The sequence below is a fragment of the Moschus berezovskii genome, chromosome 22 (assembly GCF_049115385.1).
Source record: "Moschus berezovskii isolate FMDL1 chromosome 22, NW_MosBer_1.0, whole genome shotgun sequence".
NCBI classification, from domain to species: Eukaryota; Metazoa; Chordata; class Mammalia; order Artiodactyla; family Moschidae; genus Moschus; species Moschus berezovskii.
The window spans coordinates 56,157,694-56,185,516 of NC_142481.1; the positions used below are offsets into that span (position 1 = coordinate 56,157,694).

At 42.7% G+C, this 27,823-nt stretch overlaps 2 protein-coding genes, 1 long non-coding RNA gene and 1 other non-coding gene across 4 annotated transcripts in view; 2 read left to right on the forward strand and 2 right to left on the reverse strand.

Moving 5' to 3' along the window:
* LOC129547364 (polycystin-1-like protein 2) overlaps positions 1-5,176 on the forward strand; it is a 98,903-nt gene extending 93,727 nt beyond the window's left edge. The window contains 4 exon segments of the mRNA XM_088830778.1: positions 1,417-1,627; positions 3,160-3,261; positions 3,755-3,886; positions 5,015-5,176. Of these exon segments, the coding sequence (XP_088686904.1) occupies positions 1,417-1,627; positions 3,160-3,261; positions 3,755-3,886; positions 5,015-5,176 (607 nt within the window).
* Positions 228-27,802, reverse strand: LOC148774438 (uncharacterized). The gene is made up of 4 exons (XR_016035960.1): positions 27,669-27,802; positions 26,889-27,031; positions 10,604-11,381; positions 228-345 (listed from the first exon to the last, which is right to left on the reverse strand). It is a non-coding gene; the product is annotated as an uncharacterized LOC148774438 (long non-coding RNA).
* On the forward strand, positions 10,199-23,068 carry GCSH (glycine cleavage system protein H). The gene is made up of 5 exons (XM_055413072.2): positions 10,199-10,533; positions 13,940-14,019; positions 15,135-15,198; positions 21,518-21,649; positions 22,437-23,068. Exons 1-5 carry the CDS (start codon positions 10,386-10,388, stop codon positions 22,532-22,534), a joined length of 522 nt encoding a protein of 173 aa, XP_055269047.1. The 5' UTR covers positions 10,199-10,385; the 3' UTR covers positions 22,535-23,068.
* Positions 26,340-26,443, reverse strand: LOC129547403 (U6 spliceosomal RNA). The gene has a single exon (XR_008684076.1). It is a non-coding gene; the product is annotated as a U6 spliceosomal RNA (small nuclear RNA).
* Positions 27,803-27,823: the final 21 nt, after the last annotated feature.

Genomic DNA, 27,823 nt, shown 5'->3' on the forward strand with positions numbered 1-27,823 from the left:
CATCACTCCAGTTCACAAATAAGGAAATTAGAGAGGTAATGGGACCTCCCCAACGCCACAAAACAAAAAAGTGGCAGAGAAATAATTCAAACCTAGCTTATGTCTCCAGGATCTTAGTACTTACTCTGAAACATCCATTGATTGTATAGATATGGCTAACATTTATTGAGTCATTGTTGGATACCTTCAGTTCAGTCGCTCAGTCATGTCTGACTCTTTGCGACCCCATGAACCACAGCATGCCAGGCCTCCCTGTCCATCACCAACTCCTGGAGTTCACTCAAACTCATGTCCATCGAGTCGGTGATGCCATCCAGCCGTCTCATTCTCTGTCGTCTCCGTCTCCTAAACATTCATAAAAACACCACTTTAAAAGCATTATCTCATCTACTTTAATCTTCCCAGAACTTCTAAGAGATGATGTTCTCCCTTTTTTGCAGATGAAGCAATTGAGGCTCAGAGAGGTTGTCTCTCCAAGGTCACACTGCAAGGCAATGCAGAGCTTAGAATCAGAACTCTGCACTCTATCCGAGACTGTGTCCTTCATTAACAAACTTCATTCACAAAACCCTCAAAGGAGAGAAAACAAAAGGCAGGAGGTTAAACAGAAGGATGGCTTTTCTCAGGCATTATGTATAGATATTAAATGCTTTTATAAATTTCAGATCATATAATTTTTTTCTATAACCTGTTCACCATCCATGTCAATAGATACAGGTATGTCATACTCGATAATGGACCAACATTAAGACTGAATTGACATACAAAGGCAGCACAACAGGGGCATGAAAGGCAGGGTGGGATGGCAGGAAGAGCCTGGATTGTGGAATGAGACATAGCTGGATTCCAACTCTCATTCTTCCACCACTAGTTTTGTCACTATATCACTAACTATGTGACCTTGAGCCAACTGTCTGTCCTTATCTGTAAAATGGAGATGTGATACCTCACCCTGTGGTCTTGAAGGTCAAATGGAACAATGCAATTGAGGTTCCTCAGCACAGCAACTGGATGGTACTTCCATCGTTCCTTTAAATGTAAGGATGGTGTGGATATACACTCAGACAGGTGTGCAGGAGGCCGTGGCACCCAGTGACCCCCAAACCAGGAGGGGAGGCTCGTGAAACTCCCTTACCTCTGTCCTCTCAACCCTGGGAGGATTGCTCCTCTGTCAATCTTCCTCAGCTCTGTGGCCACTAACCAAGATTGTCAGGTAATAGCCCCGTGACCACCACCAGCACCGTCCCTTTTGTAACCAGGACGCTCACCCTCACCGTGACCACCATCTCATCATTGCCTGGCTGGGGGAGTTAGGACAGCTCTGTCCCCAGACCATGATCAGGCTAATCTTGACAGATGAGCGCTGGCTGAGGCTCTCACCGTCTCTGAGACCGGTCTCCCCGTTTGGTCCCACAGAGGGATCAGCTTCAGCGAGACTGCAGCAGCCGATGCTGCCCTTGGCTACATCCTTGCCTTCCTGGTACTCCTGTCCACAGTGAAGCTTTGGCATCTGCTCAGGCTGAACCCCAAAATGAACATGATCACGTCAGCTCTGCGTCGTGCCTGGGGGGACATTTCAGGCTTTATCGTTGTCATCCTTATCATGCTCCTGGCTTACTCCATTGCAGTGAGTAGCTCCTTTGGGAAAACTTTCTGGGCTGGTCCCCTCAGAAGTAAAGGCTGCTCAGTGGTGGAGAGTTGGGGATTTAGGAAAACTCTGGAAAACTGAGGGAGATGGTGGATCTTCTTTCTGAGTCTGGAGCCTTTCAGCTGGGAGCTCATGAACTGGTCACCCCAAATGGCAGAGGCTGGACACTTCGGTTGGGTAAGAGTGAGGAAGTGTAGTCTCTAAGACTGAAGGGACCAACTATCCGCCACGAAGGATTCCTTTTTGTACTTACTCTGCCTTAAGGGCCAGTTCTCCTGACATCCCAGTTACTCCGACGTGCGCAGAGCCCTCCCTCAGGCCAGGGGATGCAGAGGTGAAGTGGGCAGTCCCTGACCCTGAGGTGGGGCAGAGATGGGGGAGAGAGGATGGACACGACTGCAGGCCATGTTGAGCCTGATGCCCTACACATGAGGCATGAACTGAGAAGGGCCAAAACCACTTCATTTGGCTCCTTAGCACTGAGAGCTTTTTGCAATCATGCTCTTATGTGACTGAAAAAAAAATTTTTTTTGAACTATCAATTATTATTTTTACTATCGAGTAAAATGAGAAACAAAGACCCTCTGCCACATGCTGATTTCCATCTAAATAAACTTCAGCCCCGTCCTCACCAAGTCTATGATTCCCACTGTAACCCAGCCTCCCACCTCTCTGTGACCCTGCACCCAGTCTCAACCCACGCCAGCCCCCTTCCCAATTCTCACCCTGCCCCATCCAGTCTCTCCCCTTCTGTCATCCCCCTGATGTCCCTACCATACAGCAATCCATCTTATCCTAGTCTTCACTTCACCTCTAACCTTTTCGCTGCCCTTTTCACCCCAGCCCTGGCTCTCACTCCACTGACCCCACCCCACCTTCCTCTCTCACCCTCAGAAATGGGATGAAGTGTGCTTTATAAGTGAAGGAGGGTATTGGCTAAGAAGCTGGAATCTGGCTTTGTTAAAAGCACCCCATTGCATCCTTTAATTTATGTGGATTTTTTCAGTCCTCCATCTGCAGTGTGTGGGCTGCAAGGACACTGCAGTGTCCTGTGGGACCAGGAGTCACCAACTCAGGGCCGAGGAACTGCTGGGCTTCCCTCTGATGCAAGAGCTGTGGGAAATCTTTGAGGAGGGGGTAACTGTGGTGAGAGGAAAATATGGTGGGGAGGCTGGTCCTGCCCAGGCAGAAGCCTGTTGTTCATCCAACCCAAATCCTCCAGAGCAGAGAGGCTGGGGCTTCAGAGAGCACAGCGCCATTACCTAGCCTCAGAGTGACCATCTGGGAGACCACAGCAGTGGCCTCTGAGTGGTCGGTGTGTGAACCCAGGTCATGTGCATCCCCTCCAGAACTAAGTGTGTACACACACCCATTTGAAGGCCCTGTGGACATGGACAGTTTTGCCAGGCCAAGGATGTGTCTGATCCAGACTGCTGACTCTACTGTCAAACAACACCCTTTTGGGGTGGCATGGTTTCTTTCCTTGTTCATAAGGACTCTTTCCTTAACAGTCAAACTTAATCTTTGGTTGGAAACTCCGTTCCTATAAAACCCTCTCTGATGCAGCAGAAACAATGATCAGCCTTCAGCTGGGAATCTTCAACTACGAGGAGGTAATCGGGGGGGGAGAGGCAGTGAGGGGGGTATGGACACTACCGTCAACACCAAGCCTTTATGGAAATTAGAGAAAGCACCCCCTCAAATGCCTCCCCAGTGGATGTCACCCCTTGGGTCCATGGCCTGGCGAGTGCAGGGCGACTCTGCACAAATAAAAAGGTTCCCATAGCTCACCCCTGTCTACGGAACATCAGACATTGGCTAATCAGGGGAAGGCTGTGCTGGTGGGTGTCTGGAAGGGAATGCTCCTGGGCCTGGCCAGAATGACGCCCATATTGGAAACAGCAGCAGTGGGGAAGAGAGGGGCTGACCTTTCCATCTCTGGGCAGCTTTCGAGAGCACTGCCCACACTCTAAGCCCCCAGGCAGAAGGGAAACTTCCTGGCTCCAGGATCTGCCTAGCTCTAAGGACCTCTGAGGGTGCCTACTGAGGGAAGTGACCACTAGCACACAGGACCCTGAGGGATGACTCTGGTTCTCTTCCTGACAGGTCCTGGACTACAGCCCAGTGCTCGGCTCCTTCCTAATTGGGTCCTGCATCGTTTTCATGACATTTGTGGTGCTGAATCTGTTTATCTCTGTCATCCTGGTGGCGTTCAATGAGGAGCAAAAATATTATCAGGTGGGTCCCTTTGGCTTGGTCTTCAAGAGTCACTGACCTTGAACTAAGAAGCTGGCTGAGCAGCATCAGACATTAGGGGAACTAAAGGATCACTGTAGCTCAAGGCCCTCATTTCACGGGAAGGGAAACTGAGGCCCAGAAGGAGGAAATTAATTCCCCAAGATCATAGCAAATGAAAGGCAGACTAGAATCATATCTCCAATTCCCAGCTTGGGACTCTGTTCATTACATCGGTGATTCCCAGCTTGCCTGTACACTAGAATCTTCTGGGGGCTTCTGGAAATGCCTGCTACTGCACCTGAGGCAAATAAAAACAGAATCCCTGGGGCAAGGATCCAGCCACTGGTATTCCTAAAATTTCTCATGTGGTCTGCATGTATAGTCAAGACTGAGAACCCCTTGGATTTAGGTGATGACAAGCAAAAGTTAATATTTCATGAAGTGGACTGTCTCCATTCAGAGATCTGCAAAATGGGGTGTAAGGCAGGAAACTTTTATAGGATAAGGAATAAAGGATAAGGAAGTAGAAAACAGAAAATATCTGATTGGCCAGGGCCACAGAGTCAGCCCTGTTTGGGATGAGAAGGAAGAGGAATTAAGTATAGAGCCTGGAGTGGTCTGGCATCTGGGGACTGGCTGACTGGATATACTGCATTGCTGGGGGAGCCTTTACAGAGACACAAAAGGTATCCAAGTTTCAATTTGCTGACATGGCACCCTGGGCAGGAGTGGCTCCATCTTGGGGCTAGAAATTTATTTCAAGATGTCATATGGTCACTTTGATTTAAATTTGAAAAACCACCAAACTCTTCTCCATTTCACATTCCCAGCAGCAACACATGAGGGTCTTTGTACACAAATTCCTCATAGCCTTTGTTGGGGGTGGTAGAGGGCATCTTGTCATTTTCAATGGAGGGGAAGAAGGAAATCCCTGGGGATAAAGGCAGGAGTGAATACCCTTAAGATTCCCAGAAGGAGGTTAATTCCAAAACAAAAGCAGCTGTAAACAGTGATATAACTTTGGCAGGGACCAAAGTAGATGATAAAAGCATGGTTTCCCCATGAGAAAGAAAAGCCCCTGAAGAGAATAGCTCTACCTAAGTCACATGGTTCTTTCTCCCTCTGCAGCTGTCGGAGGAAGGAGAGATCGTCGATTTGCTACTGATGAAGATACTCAGTTTTCTGGGCATTAAATGTAAAAGACAGGAGCCTGGAAGCAGCAGTGAGCAACCTGAGTTGTTGTCTGAGGCCTGGCCCCCTCAACCTGCTTCAACTATGCCCCAAATGTAAACTGTTGGTCCAGGCATGATCTGTAGAATAGGGGAAGGCCAGCACATTAGCACTTTTCTGCGTCCATATTAGTGTCACCAAGCCTGGCAAGCAAAAAAAGATAAGAGAAACACATACATATAGTTGCCACCACTATGATACTGTTCAAATGTATTTCTTCCTAGAAATAAAACAAATATTGTCTGGAGTTCATGGGGAAAAGATCCCCTCTACAGACTAATTATTTCATCTTGGTCAGGAGTTGCCTTTGAATGATTCTAGTTCAGGGTTTCCCAAACTGTGGTCCAACAGATGTTAATGGACGTCGTATTAGTTTGCTGGGGTTGCCAGAACAAAGTACCACAAACTGGGTAGCTTAAAACAATAAAAACATATTGCTCCAGAGTTCTGGAGGATAGACGTCCACAGTCAAGGTGCTGACAGGGCCACACTCCTGCGGTAGGCTCTATGAAGGGACACTTGGAGCTTCCAGCGTGTGCCAGCAACCCTTGGCACTCTTTGGCTTGCAGGTGCGTCACTGTAACCTCTGCCTCAGTTGTCACATGGCCTTCTCCCCAGCATGGGGGTTGGGACTTCAACCGATCTCTTTAGGGGACACAATTCAACTCATAACAGGTGTCGTCCTCCCTTAAATGTTTCTAGATCAAATGTGGGAAACACTGGACATGTAAATTCTTTAGCACGGGAATTGTTAGAGCTTTTAATATGCTAAATGTGCACGGTGAATGTCCTGGGATAAGTGTGAGCAATAACATGTGTAATGATTCCCAAACCCCTATAACCAAGGCTTCTGGTATTACAGCACTTCAATCAGGGCTAGTGCTCTTTAGGCAATATTTTGAGAACTGCTGATCTATACTAGTGCTTCTCAATCTTGCCTATGTGATAGAAACCCCAGACTTCACCCCAATTTATCTATCAGCATCTCTGGGTCACAGGCATCAATATTTTTTATGCCCCCTAGGTGATTCCAATGTGAAGTCAGATGATAAACATGCTTTAAATTCTGAGAACCACAGATCTAGATAATAAAAGTCTTCTAGGTAACTGTGAGGATAAGTGTACATTACCCCTCTGCTGCGCAGTGGAAGCACCTGATGAATCCTCTCCAATTCACCCTGTCTTGTCTCTCCTCACACACCCGTTGGAGCAGATACTCTAGGTTACCTGCCCCAGATCCATTCCATGCTTTCCTCCTTGCTGTCAGAATCCTTATTTATTCAAGTAGCCACTACCCCTACCCAATGTGACTCACAGCAAGGTGAGGTTACAGCCACCTCAAAGTAAATCTCAATCTGTCTCGATAATAGCCCTTGACAATGAGCCATTTAGGGTGGCCACATGATCCAGTCTGGCCAATGAAAATTTTGAAAAGAGGTCTCTGGGACACTTCTGGGAAAGGTCAGTTTGGCAATAAAAAGAAATGAGTTTGAGGGCTGTTGGGCACTGTCTGGTGTAAGACTGCTGGAACTCTGCCAGCTGCCTTGAGACCATGGGGTACAATCTGAAGATGGCAGAGCAGAAAGATGAAAGGAACATGCATACTTGATGAGGTCTTTAAACAGCTAGTGTAACAGTGAAGCTAAACTATTCAGTTCAGTTCAGTTCAATTCAGTCTCTCAGTCGTGTCCGACTCTTTGCGACCCCATGAATCACAGCACGCCAGGCCTCCCTGTCCATCACCAACTCCCGGAGTTCACTCAAACTCATGTCCACAGAGTCGGTGATGCCATCCAGCCATCTCATTCTCTGTCATCCAGCCATCTCATTCTCTGTCGTCCCCGTCTCCTCCTGCCCCGAATCCCTCCCAGCATCAGACTCTTCTCCAGTGAGTCAACTCTTTGCATGAGTTGGCCAAAGTATTGGAGTTTCAGCCTCAGCATCAGTCCTTCAATAGTCTGCAGTAAACCCACTGGATTTCTTCCAAATGTTGATTTGCAAGCTAAGGAGAAACTAAAGAGGCAACCAGTATACCTGAGGTACATTTTAGAAGTAGTGTGAAAGTGAAGGGTAGCAGAATATGTCATCCCAGGACATACTACATTGACATAAGGATTATACTGAGCTAGTAATTGAGAAGTAATTGAGAAGAAGCAGATACAAGAAAAGCTCTCTGACCTCCCTCTATTTGCCTAAAAGCAGTAAGCGTCTTTTAATTTCATGGCTGCAATCAGCATCTGCAGTGATTTTGGAGCCCCCCAAAATAAAGTCTGACACTGTTTCCACTGTTTCCCCATCTATTTCCCATGAAGTGATGGGACCAGATGCCATGATCTTCGTTTTCTGAACGTTGAGCTTCAAGCCAACCTTTTCACTTTCCTCTTTCACTTTCATCAAGAGGCCTTTGAGTTCCTCTTCACTCTCTTCCATAAGGGTGATGTCATCTGCATATCTGAGGTTATTGATATTTCTCCCGGCAATCTTGATTCCAGCTTGTGCTTCTTCCAGCCCAGCGTTCCTCATGATGTACTCTGCATATAAGTTAAATAAGCAGGGTGACAATATACAGCCTTGACGTACTCCTTTTCCTATTTGGAACCAGTATGTTGTTTCATGTCCAGTTCTAACTGTTGCTTCCTGACCTGCATACAGGTTTCTCAAGAGGCAGGTCAGGTGGTCTGGTATTCCCATCTCTTTCAGAATGTTCCACTATTGCCAGCCTTCTATCTGGATGAGAGCTTAAGTTTCCTTTTATGATGGTTGAACCAGGATCCCACCATACTGCTGCTGCTGCTGCTGCTAAGTCACTTAAGTCGTGTCCGACTCTGTGTGACACCATAGACGGCAGCCCACCAGGCTCCCCCGTCCCTGGGATTCTCCAGGCAAGAACACTGGAGTGGGTTGCCATTTCCTTCTCCAATGTGTGAAAGTGAAAAGTGAAAGTGAAGTCACTCAGTCATGTCTGACTCGTAGCGACCCCATGGACTGCAGCCTACCAGGCTTCTCCGTCCATGGGATTTTCTAGGCAAGAGTACTGGAGTGGCTTGCCAGTGCCTTCTCCGTCCCACCCTACTACTGACAATGAAAAGCCAGGATCCTTTACAAACAAAGAGACACATAACATGATAATGCACATAAAACCTTGGGGGATTTATCTTCTATCCACCCCAAAATCCATCATCCATTATGTATTTTGTCATGATCTATATTTGCAGATACTCATCAAATAACTCATAGCAAAGTGTACAAACTCATAGCAAAGTCTTCTGAAAATATGGCACAGAAATCAACCCAAACACATACTGTCTGTTTCAAACAGGAAAAGTTCTAAGATCTGGATTAGATATAAATTCTTCATTTCTTTTTCCAACTATTCTCTGCTTCTCTATTGACTGTAAATATCAAATTGTAAACTTCTTCCATTGTATTTCTGTGAGAGAAATAAATATATCTGCACAAAGAGATGAGCAGACCCCTTTGAGACATCTGAAATGACCACCTGAATTTTCAGGTGCCTGTACCAGCTGTGTAATGAGATGACCTTTCACATCTCAAGCCATGGATGCTACAAAGATAAACAGATGGAAAAAATTATTTTAATCCTTAATGCTTGTTATATTTAAAAAAACAAAAGACACGCTTCCTACTGCTTTGGCATAAGGACCCATGACATAACCCACAGATTGATAAGTCACCCTGTTCTTTGTATCAAATGAGTTATTGAAGCTGGGAATATTTTAGGGCATGGCTTGCATTATGCTGAAGTGATTTGCAACAAAAGAATAAAAACAGAACACTGACATTATGGAAATTAATCCAGATCTGGAGTTTAGAATCTCCACTGTGAATCAGTTAGCATCCCAAAAAGTGGCAAGTAGAACTGAGCTTAAGAGCAGTTGACTGGAAATTGGACTGATGAGCAAGTTTTGCTCCTGACACCCAGTATGCTTAAGCCACAGAATGTCTCCCCCATTCCACTCCTGGGAAAGTTAGTTAACCTTTCCAAGCCTCCAAGCTCTTCATCTGTGAAATGAGTACAATACCTATCAGTAGGGCTTTGGTGAAGATTACAAAGATAGTGCGTCCCAGGCACATAACAAGGGCTCAGTCGTACTCAGAGGAAAAGACTACTCAGAGGATCACAGCAGCCCCTGCAAATCACTGCACAGATGTGTTGACATCCCAGTTTTGAGAGGCAGAATCTCAGCGCAACATTTGGGTCTCCCAAACACACACACACACACATTCGCACATATACTCACACCCACATATACTTCAAGGTACACCCTGTACCTCCACAGTGTGGAGATTGAGGTGTTTCTCACTCCACGGTTTCTTTGATGATTCTTGCCTACTCCACAAAATCTGTGTTAAAGGTGAGGTCTTTCCCCAAACCTAATTTTCTGTCTCCTTGGATTGGGTGAGACATGTCTTCTGCTTTTCTCCTAAAGTTTCAGTCACAGGACTGCTTAAGAAGCTGATCATGCTGGGTCTCAACTCTCTGCCTTTTAACTGCTGCTGCAGTAGCTCCTGCAGTATAGACTCCACCAGAAGCCACTCCTGACCCTTCAACAAGTGCTTGCCCCTCTATGAGCTTCATGATTCGGTTTCTCCCCTCTTTGGAGACCGTGGGGTTTTGGGAATATGCAAAGTAATAAAGTTTTAAATATTTCAAAAAGTCAAAGAGAAACTGCATTTGTGTTAGTGCGCCTCTGGCCAGTGCCCAACAACCAAACTTTGGCTGGAATGATTCTTTGGATCTGCTATGAATACTGCTCTGGGTGACCTTGATCCTCTTTAGAAGGTGGGGACCTAATGTTTTAACAGGACTGGGAGGGCCCTGCCTTCCCGAGGACCCAAGAGCACCACTCTAGCCTCGAGTCCGTCTCAGCGCGGGCGGGTCTTGGAGGTCACAAACGCGGACCCACAGCTTTCACTCGCCCAGAAGCACCACCCGAAGGCGTGGTCCCACCCCTCCCGGGGAGTCCCGCCCCCGACGCCCCGCCCAGCTCGGCCTGGCCCGCCTAGTCCACGAGCCAGTCCCCGCCCTTCGCCACCGCCCCTTCCGGGTCTCAGGGCTTTCCGAGCGTCCACGCCCCTCCCGCGTGCGGCCCTGTCAGGCCCCGCCTCTCCCGGGGCCCCGCCCCCGCGCCTCGGTCCAGCCAGCTCGCTCCGGCTCGCTCCGGCCCGGGGCCGCCCCGTCCCGCCCCGCCCCCGTCAGCCGGGGTGCTCTAGGTGCCGCGCGGAGACCCTCTGCACCCGTGCCAACATGGCGCTGCGCGCGGTGCGGAGCGTGCGGGCCGCGGTCGGCAGCCTGCGCGCCATCTCGGCACCCAGCGCGCGCTGCTCGCCGCGGCCCTGGGGACTGCGGGCGGGTGCCGTCCGGGCGCTGCGCACCGGCCCTGCTCTGCTGTCGGGTAAGTGCGGGAGGGCACGTGGGCCGAGCCGGGCTGCCTCGGGGGAAAGGGGCTGGGCCTGGATCGTTACCTCGGGTCCTCGGCCGCGGGCCGCCCGGGTCCAGCGAGGCGACCTCCATGCTGGGACCCCATGTTGCGGCGCCGTTGCTACCCTCCCTGAGCTGCTTGGACGGCCCCGCAGCCTTTGTCCTGCGGGTTGGGAGCCGGGGCGAGGGGGCGGGGCGACTGAAGACACGCGCGGCCGCCGTGTCCGAGTTGGTTCTGGCAGGAGCGTCGGCCGCTCGCTGCTGCAGACCCGGGCAAGGTCGCTGAGCTCCTTCGTGACCTTAGGTTCCTTGCATTTGTGAGCATCGTGCACCCTAAGAGTGAGGACAAGTAATAGGCTTTACTTTGCTATGCATATCGTCACTGTAAATTCTGAAGTAAAAGTAAAGCAAGAGCATTTATTGAAACTTAAAGCACTGGGTGCACTGGGTCTAGTTTTACCAGCTAAAGCTAGCATAATTTTGCAGACAACTATTTCCTAAAGCAGTGCGATAAAGTCTCCCAGGTTCTAGAGGACGTTCTGCTAAAGTCTGTATCGTCGTATGTATAGTTGTGAATGTGTGTTGGGCTGAAACAAGGCCTTACATACACGGGCTTTAAGTAACTGGGAGATTTGCCCCTAAGTATCTCGGCCGTCTGTGCTCCTTGAGCACAAGTTAACGCAGAGGAAAACCTGTTGTACTCCATGCACCAGAACGTGAGGTACTAAGTGCACCTCTTCGCGAATTCCGGCTTCTTAAACGGAGCACAGGTCTGGTGGCTGTTGTCTCATTAAGTTCGTTGTTTTAGAAACCTGTTTGGGACTAGAAAAGTTGATACATTTAGTTCAAAGTCAAACATAACTTACAAGCTTACTTATCTCCTCCCCACCCCGCCAACTGTAATCGCTCAGATCTGTTGGTGGTACATATCAGTACATTACTAATTTACATATATCAATACATTACTAATTTGAATATAAGGGAAAAGCATTTCTCAGATAACTGACTTTCAAGCCTATACTTTTTTGGTTAGTTCAGTATTACTTTTTTGCATTGTCCTGTTAACTAGTTAAATATTGCCCAAGATATCAATAGCCATGATCTGGTTGAACACCTGAGTTTTCAATACTAGAGACTTGAGTTCCAAATTTTGGCTTTCTCTCTGTGGAATCTTGGGTGGTCACTTCTGTTTCCCTCCGTGGAAAAATGGAAATGATAATCCCTACTTTACAGACTTGTTGGATGAAATTAAACAATGTAACTACTGTACATATAGCTTGATACATAGTAACTACTGGATAATGTTACTTATTAAATGTTAGTGTACAGAATCAAATAGCAGAAAATTGATCAAATGTTAGTATATTTGATTCAGTGACTTTGAAAGAGGGAAAATGCAAAGTCCTCATAAATTACTCAAAACACTTTATTTTCTGGGGGCTGAAACCCACTGTTTTCAAGACTCAGAAGAAAATAACTGTTTACCTAATCTCCTGTTCATTCCCCCCCCTGCCCCCAATTGGGCCAGGGGTTAAAGGAGAATTGTACCAATCATTCCTTTTAGCCTAAATTGTGTGGCCTGGTATAAAGACTTAATGGCCTTTGAGGCCAACAGGACCTGGGTGCATTTAGCTTAGCAATGTTGCTGCCTTTTCCTCTAAACTGTGGTTGCTCAGTTGCTAAAACTGAATGTTGAGTACTCTTGTTCCTCAAGATTTATCTTTACAATTAGGCAAGATGGCAAGACCAAGGGCAGGACAGTCTCAGAGAAGTCATATTTATGGTTGTCCAGTCCTTTCTATAAAAAGGTGTGTAAGTTTAAACTGCCAGTTCTAGAGTTGTCACAGAATGTTAGAACTGAGTGCTGTAGCCAGATACTTTAAAAGATTGCTTCCCTCCAACTTTTGAGTGCTTACTATATGCCAAGGACAGGGTTTAGACTGGGCTACAGATGCAATATACCCTGCTCTTGCTTGCTTTGTGCTTGGTCTACTCCCTGGGGGAAGGGGACGGAAGGGCTGTGTCTGTAGCATGTTAAGTGCCGCAGGTGTGCTGAGGGGAGAGGTGCAGAGAGCTGGGGGAGCAGACTGGACAGCCCAGGAACCCAGGCTTGGAGGGCTAGATAAGGCTGCTGGCAGGAAGTTTCTAAGCTGAGATCTGAAAGTCAAGAAAAGGCAGTGGGGAGAGTGGGTTGCAGTCAGAACACTAAGTACAAACAAACCTTAACCTTAGGGAAACATCAGATTGACCTGAAGCATTCAGTAATTTGAAGTGGAGCGAAGCAACTGACTTTGTGAGATTTTGCAACCTCTTCCACTGAGGAGTATGATATTCAAGTTATTTAATGATGGGGTGGAAATTAATACTTTTAATTTACATTCGGCTATGTATCAGAGCTGTGTAATCAAGACAGTTTAATGTTTTAAGTACAGTTATCTTTTGGGTTGGGGTAAGAGTGAAATAGCAATACTTCTTTTTAAACAGTATTGAAATTAATGAGCCATTTTCATATTAATTTCTGTACTTTTGGAAAGCTGCTTCACTTCAAAATGTGATATATATTTAAGAAGATATGCTTTATAAAAATTTTTATTCTTCTAAGCAAGTACTATTAATTCCTAAGTAATTTTTTTCACATCACTCAAATTTTGGTAGTTCTTTGTTCCAGGAATCCATGAGTAGTTTGGCCATTCTTGTATTTAAAAAGAAGCAGGTTGTAAAGCCAAGGGCTAACCTGTCCAGTGAATGTTGAGCACAGCTTGCCTTTCTACCGGTTAATATCTTAGCTCTGAGGTAACAAGTGAGTTCTGATGGTATAATTTGCTTCTCATAATGATGGTAGTCACTTTATTCAAGGGCTAACTTGAATTCAGTTAAAGTAGAATCAAGAACTTAGTCAAGTTATAATTGTTCAAGGTCAGTTTTATTCCTGACACAGCTCTACCTAAAGAGGCACATTATTTTTTAGGTTAAATCATTTATGAGCAGTCTTTATGCGCCCAAAACTTCATCACTCTTTCTTCAGAGGGACAGACTTCTTTCTGAAGACAGACCAGTAATGGATAGGTATACATTTGAAATGTGCTTCAGTATTTGTGTGTATGGTTTAGACTGAGTAATGTTCAGTACAAATAATCAAATTGCCAAAAGATCCAAAGGTATTCACATCAAGCCATCTTTGCCTAAATAATACCACTGTTGAGATGTCTCTTTTCACATGATCTGTTTTGTCCTAGGCAGCATACTGTTGAATGACAATGTCAATAAGTCAAACAAATACTGGGAAGGCCTTGCCTTTTGATAGCATTGATATGAAAAAAAAAAAATGCTTTTAAAGAAGTGATGCCACTGCTTTTCTGAAATATTGGTCTTTATTTTAGTGCGGAAATTCACAGAAAAACACGAATGGGTAAAAACAGAAAACGGTGTTGGAACAGTGGGAATCAGCAATTTTGCACAGGTACTAGATTGTCTTGAAATATTTAAAACAGTCTGCTCTTGCCTAAATTGGATTGTCTTTATCTTTTAAAAATTGTTTATTCTGCCTCTTAGTATCTTGGGCCCTTTAAGGGCCCTTAGAAGAACATCTGTCATAGGTGGAAAAAGGAAAACACAGGAAAGTGTATAGTGTTTTAAGAGATTAAAAGGTTAACAGTTAAAAAATAAATTCAAGAGAAATGTTTGTTTCATATTGGGGCAGTTAAGGAAAGCAGCAGAGCAAGCAAAAGGGCTGGAGTGTTAGTGCTTTGTGGATAATAGTGATATACACATGACCTGGGGACTTGAAGAGGGAACACCTAGAATAGCACTGATTACACAAAGATAAACTTTTATTTAAAGAGTTTATCTCTACCACTGAGCCTCTAGTTTGATACTGTGTAAAAGAAAACTAGAAGCCAAATAGTATGGGTCAGTGACTTTTCAACTGGACCTTTGGGTGGGGTGGGGAGAGGAGGGGGCAGGGGATATTAACTGATGGGAGGATATGGTATTCCTCAGAAATGCTGGGATTTCATGTACTGAGAATCAATGACAGCTGTATCTTTGTGGGCATATCTGTACTTGAGGCCCAGTACAGAATGCTTTGAAATATTGTATAAATATTGTCCTCCTCTCCTCGTTTATGAGGGGAAATCACTTAACATGGAAAATGACATGCAAAACAATATGTGATGGATGACCTGAGTAGTACAAGGGGTTGTAACCCACTCACTTGATGGAGAGATCACTATTGATTAGTCAGCAAATGCAATAGGAGAAATGTCCTCAGTAAAACTGCAGAAATGGAAAAGCACAAAGTGTGTTTGTTCTTAAAGGAGCTAGTCATCTTTTCGGGGGCATATGGTTGGTGACAAGGGTCACTGCCACGTGTGGGCCAGCTGATTGGCATGTTTCCTTGCAAGTCCTGAGGTAAGAATAATTTTGCATTTTCAAGGGGTTATAAGAAACAACAGAATTTTACTCCTCAAGTGTAAAGTATATACTATTTGAATTAAAGGGATTAAGTCTTGGCTTGTTCTAATTACTGGGTTTAATTTGATTTCTCAGAGACTATTTTGTTTTTGTTTTTTAAAGGAAGCTTTGGGAGATGTTGTTTACTGTAGTCTGCCTGAAGTTGGGACAAAGTTGAACAAACAAGGTGAGTGTTTTTCTCATCTTGGTATGTCATGATTCATGCCATGAGTTTTCTTTATCTTGAATAATAACTTGTCTGCATCCTATTGCCATCCCTAGCTGTAAGGAATGATAAGGAGAATAGTGAACATTTTCATATTTTATAATGGAAGGTAGGAAGTAGAGGGAAATGGCTCTTAGCACCATCCCTGCCACACATTGATGCATTAGTGATATAGCTGAGGTCTCTTAAGTTTAAAAAATAAAATCTGTTTTTCTTTGGAGGCAGTAAAGAATATCAGAACATGAGCTCATGAGTCAGAATCTGGTTTTAAATTCAGGCCCCTCAACATATCAGCTGTGTGATTTGGGGGAAATTACTTAATGTAGATCTCATCTGTGAATTAGGATAATAATGACTGCCTCGTATAGTAGTTGTAAAGATTAAATGAAATTAGCATAATATCCAGCATAAGATTTGTTGTTGTTTAGTCATTAAGTTGTGTCCAACTCTTTTGCAACCCTTTGGACTGTGGCCTGCCAGGCTTCTCTGTCCATGGGTTTTTCCAGGCAAGAGTCTTGGAGTGGGTTGCTATTTTCTCCTCTTCCTGACCCAGGCATGGAACTCATGTCTCCTGCATTGGCAGGTGGATTCTTTACCACGGAGATTAGTACTTGATAAATGTCAAGCAGTGGAACCACATGTATTATTATTCATGGGCTCCTTGACATGTGTAAGACAGTGCTAGAGAACTTAAGTATCTGTTTTCTAAATATCTTTGACAATATTGGCCATATCTTTTTCTGCTTAAACTTTTCCTATCACTTATCTTGTTTAAAATTTCTTTTTATCTGTACATTAGTTGTTTTCTTTTTTATGCTTAATTTAAAAATTTCCATTAATAAAAATACGTTGAGTAACCCCCTTAAAATGAATGCTTTAAACTTTCTGCCAGAGGTGTTTTTTAAATTGATATGAAATTTACATATGGTGAAAATGCTTAGGTCTAGATCTTAACTAGATCTAGGCCTTAACTGTATAATCCAAAGAGTTTTGACAAAAGATAATCTCTTCTCTGATTTGTCACCATAGATTACTTCTGCCTATTCTTTAACTTCATTTAACAGGAATCAGACAATATTATGCCTGGCTTCTTTTGTCTGCTGTCGTGAGTTTGAGATACGTTCATATTAAGTGCTCAGTATTCTTGCCTGGGAAATCCCATGGACACAGGAGCCTGGTGGGCTACAGTCCATGGGGTCACGGAGAGTCGGACACGACTTAGCAACTAAACAAACAAACAACAATGTGCTTTTTATGCCAGAGATATCCCATTGTTTGCTGAAGTGGTTATACCATTTGTATTCTCACCAGCAGTATCAGAGTTCCATGGACAGCATATCTCATTGGTTTTAACATGCATGTCCCTCAGATCAGATCAGATCAGATTAGTCGCTCAGTCCTGTCTGACTCTCCGCGACCCCATGAATCACAGCACGCCAGGCCTCCCTGTCCATCACCAACTCCCGGAGTACACTCAAACTCATGTCCAGAGTCGGTGATGCCATCCAGCCATCTCATTCTCCGTTGTCCCCTTCTCCTCCCGCCCCCAACCTTTCCCAGCATCAGAGTCTTTTCCAGTGAGTCAACTCCTCACATGAGGTGGCCAGAGTATTGCAGTTTCAGCTTTAGCATCAGTCCCTCCAATGAACATCCAGGACTGATCTCCTTTAGAATGGACTGGTTGGATCTCCTTGCAGTATCAGATTATTCACCTTTCCATGTGCTTTTTGTCACTCACATCTTTGTGAAGTCTCTAATTTATCTTTTTGACCACTGATTTTAGGCATCTTTTATAAATTCTAGATACAAAATCTTTTTCAGATATGTATTTTATGAATATTTTGTCATATAAAACATGTGTCTTCTCTAAGATATCTTTGTCTGTTTTCATAGTTCCCAGATTATATACCCCAGTAACATGAGGTGCTATGGGGTATTTTTAATTTTTAACATCTACTGGACACAGCACAAACTAAGAATCAGTGAAGTTAACAATTTCAATGTTGGATCTTTCTCTGTTACTTTGGGTAATGTATCTTTGAAGCAAGTACTAGTCATTGGTGTGGAATGTGAGGTTGGGCATTGGTTGATGTGACCTGATTCCCTGATGGAGAACTTAGACAATATGCAGCAGGCAGACACACGTATATCTATAAATTGTAATTAAGAATGAAAGTTCTATTTTTGTTCAATTTCTGTTTTTTTTTTTTTAAACTGCTACTCAATTGTTAGGATATAAAAACTTTCTAAATAGTTTGGACCTGACCTCTTAATAAATTGAAATGTTAGGTATTTCTTTTGGTCTAGCGATTACCACACCAAGGGCACTGTGAACTGAGAAAGGGTACAGTATGGGCAACTCAGGTCCATACCAAGGTTGACAGATTGAACATTTCGTTATTAGGTATATTTAGCTGTGGGATTTTTCACAGATGCCCACTATCAGATTAAGCAGTTCCCTTTTATATCTAGTTTGCTGAGATTATCATTTGTGGATGTTGACTTTTTTGTTGCATTTTCTCCATCTGTTGACATGATTGAAGGGTTTTTCTTGTTAATGTGGTGAATGATGATTCATTTTTGAATGTTAAACATACATTTGGACTGTTTAACCAACCTTGGATTCCTGGTAGTCATTGTATAAGAATTGTTTCTTTAAAATGTACTGTTGAATTTGATTTGCTATATTTTACATTATGTTCATGAGAGATACTGGTCTTTTCTTAAAATGGCTGTGTCAAATTTTGGAATCTGTTCTATTTGCCACATAGAATAAGTTTAGAAATTTATAACTTATTTTCCACCTCTTTTTCTGAAAGAATGTGCATCAGTCTTGCTAGCTTTTCATCACTTTTATCAGTTTTTTGAAAGAATTTCTACTATGTAGAATTCATTTCTGCTATGTTAAATTTTCTATTTTCCATTTCATTTATTTTTTCATAGCTTTATTTTCTTCCTCCAACTTAATGTTTTCTTGCTTCTGGAAATTTGTGGGTTTGTTGGTTTCCACAGTTTTTCTTAAATTGACTTTTTATCTGTACTGTAAAATGTCATCTCCCTTGTGATGAGTGGCAGCTAAAATCTAGTTTGATTCTTTTTTTTTGGTTGTGCTGGGTATTTGTTGCTGCAAGGGCTTTTGTCTAGTTGTGGGCAGCAGGGGCTGTTCTCTAGATGGAGTACACAGGCTTCTCATTCAGTGGCTTCTCTTGTTGCAAAGCATGGGCTCTAGGTGTGTGGGCTTCAGTAGTTGTGGCTCAGGGGCTCAGTAGTTGCAGCACACAGGCTTAGTTGCTCCACAGCATGTGGGAGTCTTTCTGGATCAGGGATTCCCCATGACCCCTGCAGGCGGATTCTTAACCACTGGACCACCAGGGAAGTCCCTAAAAATAATTTTTTTTTTTTAAGAATCAAAAGTGTCATCGCTTCTTTTGAATGTTGCCTCTTCTCTATAAACTGCCTTCTTTTGTTCATTTTCTAGTATCTTTAGAAGCCAGGTCATTGATTTTAAGATGTTATTTTTAAAAAAGCCTAAAGATATTACCATTACCTCTGTTTCATTGACTACATTAAGACCTTTGACTGTGTGGATCATAACAAACTGTGAAAAGCTCTTAAAGACATGGGAATACCATACCATCTTACCTGTCTCCTCAGAAACCTGTATGCACGTCAAGAAGCAACAGTTAGAACCCTGTATGGAACAACTGATTGGTTCAAGATTGAGAAAGGAATAGGATAGGGATGTCTGCTGTCACTGTCTAACTGACCTGTACACTGAGCACATCAAGAGAAATGCTGGGCTGGATGAGTTACCAGCTGGCATCAAGATAGGTGGGAGAGGGACTTCCCTGGTGGTCTAGTGCCTAAGACTCTGTGCTCCCCAATGCAGGAGGCCTGGGTCTGATCCCTGGTTAAGTAAACTAGATCCCATATGCTACAACCAAGAGCCTGCATGCTGCAACTAACACCCAGTGCAGTCAAAAAAGGATAGATGGGAGAAACATCAACCTCAGATATGCAGATGATACCACTCTAAATGGCAGAAAGCAAAGAGGAACTAAAGAGCTTCTTGGTGGCAGTGAAGGAGGAAAGTGAAAAAGTGTTGGAACTCAACACTGAAAACTAAGATCATGGTATCTGGCCCCATTACTTCATGGCAAATGGAAGGGGAAAAGGTGGAAGTAGTGACAGATTTTTTCTTCTTGGGCTCTAAAAATCACTGCAGATGGTGACTGCAGCCATGAAATCAGAAGACGATTGCTTCTTGGCAGGAAAACTATGACAAACCTAGACAGTGTGTTGAAAAGCAGAGTCATTACTCTGCCAACAAAGGTCTGTATAGTCAAGGCTATGGTCTTCCCAGTGGTCATGTAAGGTTGTCAGAGCTGGACTGTAAAGAAGGCAGAATGCTAAAGAATTGATGCCTTCAAACTGTGGTGCTGGAGAAGACTCCTCAAAGTCCCTTGGAAAGCAAGGAGATCAAACCAGTCAATCTTGAGGGAAATCATCAACCCTGAATACTGATTGGAAGAACTGATGCTGAAGCTGAAGCTTCAGTATTTTGATCATCTGATGAGAAAAGCTGACTCATTAGAAAAGACCTTGATGCTGGGAAAGATTGAGGGCAGAAGAATAGGGTGTCAGAGGATGAGATGTCTGGATGGCATCATGGATGCAATGCACACGAACTCGGGCAAACTTCAGGAGACGGTGAGGGACAATGAGGCCTGGTGCACTGCAGTCCATGGGGTTGCAAAGAGTTGGATATGACAGGGTGACTGAACAAAAGATATTATTTCCTTCTAAGCACTACTTTAGCTCTACCCCCACAAACTGGTATGTTATATTCACATTCAGTTCAGATCAATTTTAGATGGTTTTTCTTCATGTTCATTGATCCTTTCTTCTGTATCCAGTCGATTATTAGTGCCATCTGGTGAATATTTTATTTTAGATAGGCTTTCCAGTTCTAGAATGTCCATTTTTAAAATCAGTTTTTTGCAGGTATTCCCCCAAACATTCACTCACTGTGATTTTATAACAGATATTTTGAGATTCTCTGCTAATTCCAATATGTGGGTCTGTGGAAATTTTGAGATCTTTATATTGACTACTTTTCCACTTTGGCAGGCCCATACTCAATCCTCTGACCCCTTGAGCAAAGACTATGGTTTTCTACTTGTGTTCTAGTAACACTGTGCTGTTTACATGGGGCAGTGTTGTCAGGCTACAAATTGTATAAGTGAAGATCTCGCATGACAAAACCTATGGTTTTATTTAAAGATATTTAGATCTTTTTATCATGACTGTAGAGATGATTCAGTTCAGTTCAGTTCAGTTCAGTCGCTCAGTCGTGTCCGACTCTCCGCGACCCCATGAATCACAGCACGCCAGGCCTCCCTGTCCATCACCAACCCCTGGAGTACACTCAAATTCATGTCCACAGAGTCGGTGATGCCATCCAGCCATCTCATTCTCCGTTGTCCCCTTCTCCTCCCGCCCCCAACCTTTCCCAGCATCACAGTCTTTTCCAGTGAGTCAACTCGTCGCATGAGGTGGCCAAAGTATTGCAGTTTCAGCTTTAGCATCAGTCCCTCCAATGAACATCCAGGGTTGATCTCCTTTAGAATGGACTGGTTGGATCTCCTTGCAGTATAAGGGACTCTCAAGAGTCTTCTCCAACACCACAGTTCAAAAGCATTGATTCTTCGGTGATCAGCCTTCTTCACAGTCCAACTCTCACATCCATACATGACCACGGGAAAAACCATTGCCTTGACTAGACGGACCTTGGTTGGCAAAGTAATGTCTCTTCTTTTTAATATACTATCAAGGTTGGTCATAACTTTCCTTCCAAGGAGCAAGCGTCTTTTAATTTCATGGCTGCAATCAGCATCTGCAGTGATTTTGGAGCCCCCAAAAATAAAGTCTGACACTGTTTCCACTGTTTTTCCATCTATTTCCCATGAAGTGATGGGACCAGATGCCATGGTCTTTGTTTTCTGAATGTTGAGCTTCAAGCCAACCTTTTCACTCTCCTCTTTCACTTTCATCAAGAGGTTTTTGAGTTCCTCTTCACTTTCTGCCATAAGGGTAGTGTCATCTGCATATCTGAGGTTATTGATATTTCTCCCAGCAATCTTGATTCCAGCTTGTGCCTCTTCCAGCCCAGCGTTCCTCATGATGTACTCTGCATATAAGTTAAATACTTTTCTCTATTTTGTATTTTGGGATCACTAACTTTTGACATTTAATATTTTCTTTAATTTTCTCAATTTAGAGGAGTTTGGTGCTTTGGAAAGTGTGAAAGCTGCTAGTGAACTCTATTCTCCTCTATCAGGAGAAGTAACGGAAATTAATAAAGCTCTAGCAGAAAATCCAGGACTTGTCAACAAGTCTTGTTATGAAGATGGTAAGTTGTTGCTGGAAATTTTTTAAGGATTCTTTGCTGCAGTTAACATTTAATCTAGACTATAAAGCAATCTTTAACTGATTGTGATTTCTTTTTGTACTTCTTAGTATTATAATAAATAGATATTCTGCTTTAAAAAGGAAAAACACAGGTTATGTTTTAGATCTCTGTCAAAAGCATTGCCTAATTTTATAGGGTTCTTAGTGTTGTAGTTGTAGACTCATTGTAAACACTTCAAAGTACTCACCTCTTCAGTCATAAAGCATCTAATCACATTTTGTGATAAAGGTGGTAACAATATTTATTGCATTCAGTTTTATCATATTTTCATCTTCATAATAATGTAGTAAGGTAAACGTAGCAGTTTTTTCCCTTTCTTAGATGAAATTCTCAAAGGATTTATTTGGTAAGGTCAAACAGCCAATAAAATGCAAAATTAGCATTAAGTTGTAGTTTTCTATTTCCTGTCACCTACTTCTCTCTTCTAATGCTTTCTAATGCCATTAATTTCAGTAGTTACAGTGTTGGTGTTCCTTATTTTATATACCTGTATATTTGGATCCCTGTGTAAAATTGTTCATGCTTATTAACTACAACCTTTCTTAATCCATGATGGTACAATTTTTTCTGGTTCTTTTCAGTTATTATATGTAAGGAATATAAATTCTTAAGGTTAAAATTTATGTAAAGAATACTAGATTAATTTTGAGGCACTCAATTTTTGAATGAATTTGACTTGCTCTTTTAAAAGGTGATTTGGAATATATGATACTTTTTTTGGTTGCAGGTTGGCTGATCAAGATGACATTCAGTAACCCTTCAGAACTAGATGAACTAATGAGTGAAGAAGCATATGAGAAATACATAAAATCTATTGAGGAGTGAAAATGGAACCCCTAAATAAACTACTTTGAAACAACTTAATCTAGCATAGTTGTCTTAAATTAGTGGTGGATAGATATTTAAAAGAAACTACAACAATGTTTCCTGAAGAAAATACCCCATAACTTTCTAATGACTTCAGATAAACTCTGTGCATCTTTCCCACAGCATCCTGTGATTTTTAGGCTAGGCTCCAGTTATGATATTCACAATTCCTGAAATTATCGCTGGTAAAACTAATTACAAAAATTATGTAATTCAAGGATAACATGGTTATCTTATACCTTATATGACATTGTAACTTGCTTACAGCTATCTTTGGCTTTGGGTCAAAATGATCTTCCCACTAGAAATAACTGCTAGTGGAGAAAAGTTTGTTAGTTATATAGTGTCCAATGAAGAATATTACTATCTTAATTTTGCAATATACTGTGTTTGCTGGTGCTATTTTTATACAGTGAAGCAACAGCTCTGCAGGAGAATAAACAATAATAAAATATTCAACTTTTTAATCATGTATTTTGTTCTGCTGTTAATATTTCATAGTGTGTTTCCTAGTATTTATAAAGATGCTAATTTTAACTTATGGGAAGTCTTTTTTTTTTTTTTTTAAGGAAATTTAAGTCCTGACAATGAGAAAGTTCAAGAAAATGTTTCCTTTTAGTCACAAATCTGGCTTTTCTTAAGCAAAGATCTAATTGCCTGTTAACATCAAGTACTATTTTTTGATCATCTTTAATGTATTGAAAAATAAATCACTGACCTTGTTTTTCTGTCATGCTAAATTAGAAGAGTGTAGTTAAAACAAGAAAAGGTGAAATTATGACCAGCCTAGCACATGACAAACTTAAGAAAGCTAAGCCACATAAGTAATGGGAATAGAAGGGGACACAGTGAAACTTGTGGCCAACATAGCATACAGCAAGAACAAACTCTTCTATCATTTTCCCAGTACTGGTGGAGAAGGGAAGTATTTACGCATTACTACCTTCTGGTAAGTAAAGAGCAAACACGAGAGCCTATAGTGTGTAGACAGATAAGTAACATACAAGCCTTTCCTGTTCCTCTGCAAAATGGATGCATTCTTTGTAGGACTGAGCCAGTAGCCCTATCACTGCTGAGCTGTGTGTTAATATTCTGACTGTTTGCTTTGGAAGTAGAAAGGGATGAGGAATAATTGCTCATCTTAGTCTAAATAATTAAATTTTGTTTTGTTACCTTCTGTGGTCTTTATGATAGCCAGAGCTCGGTAGGGCATATCCATAACTACCACCATTTCACAGATGAGGTGATGGAAAGGACAAAAGCAGGGAAGTTAAGGTTAGGGTTTTCACATTTTCTGATTCACTATCAGTTCCTTAGCAAATGTATGTTACTATATAAATACAAGGGAATTCCCTGGACATCCAGTGCTTAGGACTCTTTCATTATGCAATGAGAGTTAGGCACTTTCATTGCTGGGGCCCAGGTTCAATCCCTGGTTGGGGAACTAAGACAGCACAAGATGTGTGACATAGTCAAATATATATATTTACATAGGAATCTAGTCAAAGCTATGGTTTTTCCAGTAGTCATGTATGGATGTGAGACTTGGACCATAAAGAAAGCTGAGTGCCTAAGAACTGTGGTGTTGGAGAAGACAGAGTCCCGTGGACTGCACGGAGATCCAACCAGTCACTCCTAAAGGAAATCAGTCCTGAATATTCATTGGAAGGACTAATGCTAAAGCTCCAACACTTTGGCCACATGATGCGAAGAACTGACTCACTGGAAAAGACCCTGATGCTGGGAAAGACTGAAGGTAGGAGGAGAAGGGGGCGACAGAGGATGAGGTGGTTGGATGGCATCACTGACTCGAAGGACATGAGTTTGAGCAAGCTCCAAGAGTTGGTGATGGACAGGGAAGCCTGGTGTGCTGCAGTGCATGGGGTCAAAAGAGTTGGACACAGCTGAATGACTGAACTGAATTGGGAGTCTGATGGGGGAAGGGGATCAGATCAAAGAACAACTATCACAACTTGCTCTTTCACAGTTTAGACTATAGAGCCAATTCAATCCTCTTCTGTTTTATAGTGCTGCTGAAAATAATAGGTGTTGAATGGCCCTTCAAATGGACTAAATCAACAAAGAATTCAGTTTATCAAACCTCATTCCTTTGAATCATTTTGGTCTTAATAGAGAACCTTAATATATATTTTGAATAATGCTCTCTAATTAAAACTCAAGAAGTGGAACAGATAACCCTAAAGGTTAAATTTCTTTTTTTTTCATTTCCCCAAAGTTGACAAGCTTAAGTTTTAATAAAGAAACCACTAGAGGGCTCTCTATAGGCATGCCAGTACGAAAATGAGACTGGTACTTCAGATCACCTCAGCATTCTTCTGAATTTTTCTGAACTTCTGCAGCTTTTGGGCTGCTAAAATGTCAAGGTAGCACCCACTTTCGGTTTTTAAAAATATGCTAAGTATATAACTGCCTTATTACTCAACAATCACTGTATTATTTCAGACCTAATCATAGGTTTGTATTTATGATGAACTTTTTTCTTAGCAGCAACATGGTTTTACTACTGACTACTTCCTCCACCCCTTTTAAGTGGACCTTTTTTTTAGGGTAGATTTAGGTTCAAACCTGAGCAGAAAATTTCTGTATACCTCCTGCCACCATTTTGGTGTTTTTAAAACACCCCTTTGCCAACTCAGATCTTATTCTACAAGAACTTTTGTATCTTGATTTCATCTCTACTTCGGCATTTTATAAACATGACTAGCTAAACACACTTGTCCATTTATGTTTCTGCTCAGTCATGCTATCAAACTTCTAGCTGCTAAGCCTCAGTGGTGACTACAAGCCTTTTTAAAAGGGTTGAAGTTGCTCAGTCGTGTCCGACTCTTTCCGATCCCATGGGCTGTAGCCTAACACGCTTCTCCATCCATGGGATTTTCCAGGCAAGAGTACTGGAGTAGGTTGCCATTTCCTTCTCCAGGGGATCTTCCTGACCCAGGGATCGAACCCGGGTCTCCCGCATTGTAGGCAGACCCTTTACCATCTGAGCCACCAGGGGTATGCAGGCACAATTAGTGTGAAGCACATCAGTTGCGATATCTTCCAATTTCCACATGTACTTAGGGCAAAATGCTTTCAGTCAAGACATTTGATAAACAAGTCATTTAATAAATCTTAGTTAAGACTTTTGGTATACTTCCCAGAAACTGAGAATGTAGCTTTAATGACTGGGGTAACAAATCCTGCTAGTCAGGTGGTTTCAAATTTTCCGTTTTCAACAGAACTGAAGGAAGTCCTTCCTAACCAAACTGTCCACTGAAGTTAAGAGACACTGCAATGACAAAATCCCTTTCATGTGTGTCTTCCTATGAACAAGTTATTTCACTCAGCTTACATCTATGAAAAAAATAAATAAAATTGAGACACACTCACTCATTCTGGTAATGTGTAGTATTTGCCCATAGATACATGAATTGATGAGAGAGGAGGAACAGCCCCATATCTCATTCTGTACACTTTCAGTAACATTCTTTAGTTTACTATTTGTAAACACAAGAAATACATTCCTATTATTTGCTGAGTGAGTAGAAATAGGGTAATTATATATCTGGAAACAAATTTAGTTGTTTCAGCTTTATAACCTTATGAAAATTTTTTAAATTTCATTTTCAAATTGTGTTATGTTAGGATGAAATTATGTGGATAAATAAAAACACAGTTATGAATTTAAGGGGAAAAGTCAAAAAATTTTCCATTTTTTCTTTTGCTTTATATAGTTTTTTTTTCTTTACAATTTAAAAAAATATATATAGAATGCTTCACAAATCTGCGTGTCATCCTTGCGCAGGGACCATACTAATGTCTGTATTATTCCAATTTTAGTATATGTGCTGCCAAAGCGAGCACAAAATTTTCCATTTTTTTCATGTATTTTGATCATCCGGATGTTACAGCCTTTAACATTTATGATTGGGAACTTCCCGATGTCCCAGTGGTTATGATTCTGGGGTTTCACTGCAGGGGCCCAGGTTTAGAGAAGTGATGTTCCATGTGGGTCAGTCACGTAAAAAAAGAAAATATAATTGAAAATTTTATGTTTTAACACAAAAAATGTGGAATGAGGCATGCAGTTTCACACAATTCTTACAAGTATGCAGAAATACTATTAATTACAGATTATGAAATACAAAAGATCCAAAAGTGCATTTTTAGGTAAAGAATACCTTAATAAGTAGTCGTATTCTAGAAAACTATGTTGTTCTAAGGTCTTAGAATGTCGTATTTATGTCATAAAAATTGTCTTTCCATAGAACTGATAGGCTTTGTAATTAATATAGTGTATGTCAATCACCTTGGACTCTTGAGACCCCATGGGCTGTAGCCTGCCAGGCTCCTCTGTCCATGGAATTTTTCTAGGTAAGAATACTGGAGTGGGTTGCCATTTCCTTCTCAAGGGGATCTTCCTGATCCAGGGATCGAACAGGATCTCCTGCACTGCAGACAGAATCTTTAATCACAGTGCTATAAAAGGTTTATATTTCTCAAGCAGTAATATTTACACTTCTAAAAGCAGAAAGGCTTTGGGACCAGAACTGAGTTGCATTCCACCATGAATGCCTGATTTCGGGCAGCTTCCCATTCCTGGCTGCACCTTGGGATGCTCGAAAGGACCAGCACACCAAAAGTGTGAGGGGAGGAGAGGGGGGACCTTTCACTGTCTTCAACGAGTTCAGGTGATTTAACGACGTGGGGCTATTTTTGACATCTGTAGAAAACACGCCAACGCCCACTTCACAAGCAGTGCTGCTACAAGACTTGGCTTCAAACTAGTTCCGCCCAGTCAAATAAGCAGCTTAAACGCTTAAACTGTGAAGTTTCTGGCCTGTACCGCCCCAGCACAGTCCTTACGTGGGGAAGGGCAATTTGGGGACATTTGGCAAAGTCTGGGGACAATTTCGTTCATCTGGTACCTCGTGGGTAGAGGCCAAGTATGCTACTGTCCCTCCATCATTACAGAACCAACCGCGCCACGGGCAACGGTGCTGAGGACGAGGCCCTGGCTCTCTGAGGGGAAGCTGAGCCCTCACTTTCTAACTCCAAGGCCTGACGGGCGCCTAAAGGTACACGATACCTCGCCATGTGACCTCTGGCTTTCACGGGCTGTGAGCTCCTCACGCGCCAGTGGAAGGTTCGCGGCCGCGCACGGCCTGTCGGGAGCACGCACCAACCGCGGTCACTCGGAGCCGCTTCCCGCGCTGAGCTTTGTTGCGCGGGCCGAATGTACGT

Coding starts and splice junctions, on each gene's coding strand:
- GCSH (XM_055413072.2), top strand. CDS start 10,386: ATGGCGCTGCGCGCGGTGCGGAGCGTGCGGGCCGCGGTCGGCAGCCTG. Junction 10,534..13,939: donor CGGCCCTGCTCTGCTGTCGG/GTAAGTGCGGGA, acceptor TCTTTATTTTAG/TGCGGAAATTCACAGAAAAA. Junction 14,020..15,134: donor GAATCAGCAATTTTGCACAG/GTACTAGATTGT, acceptor TGTTTTTTAAAG/GAAGCTTTGGGAGATGTTGT.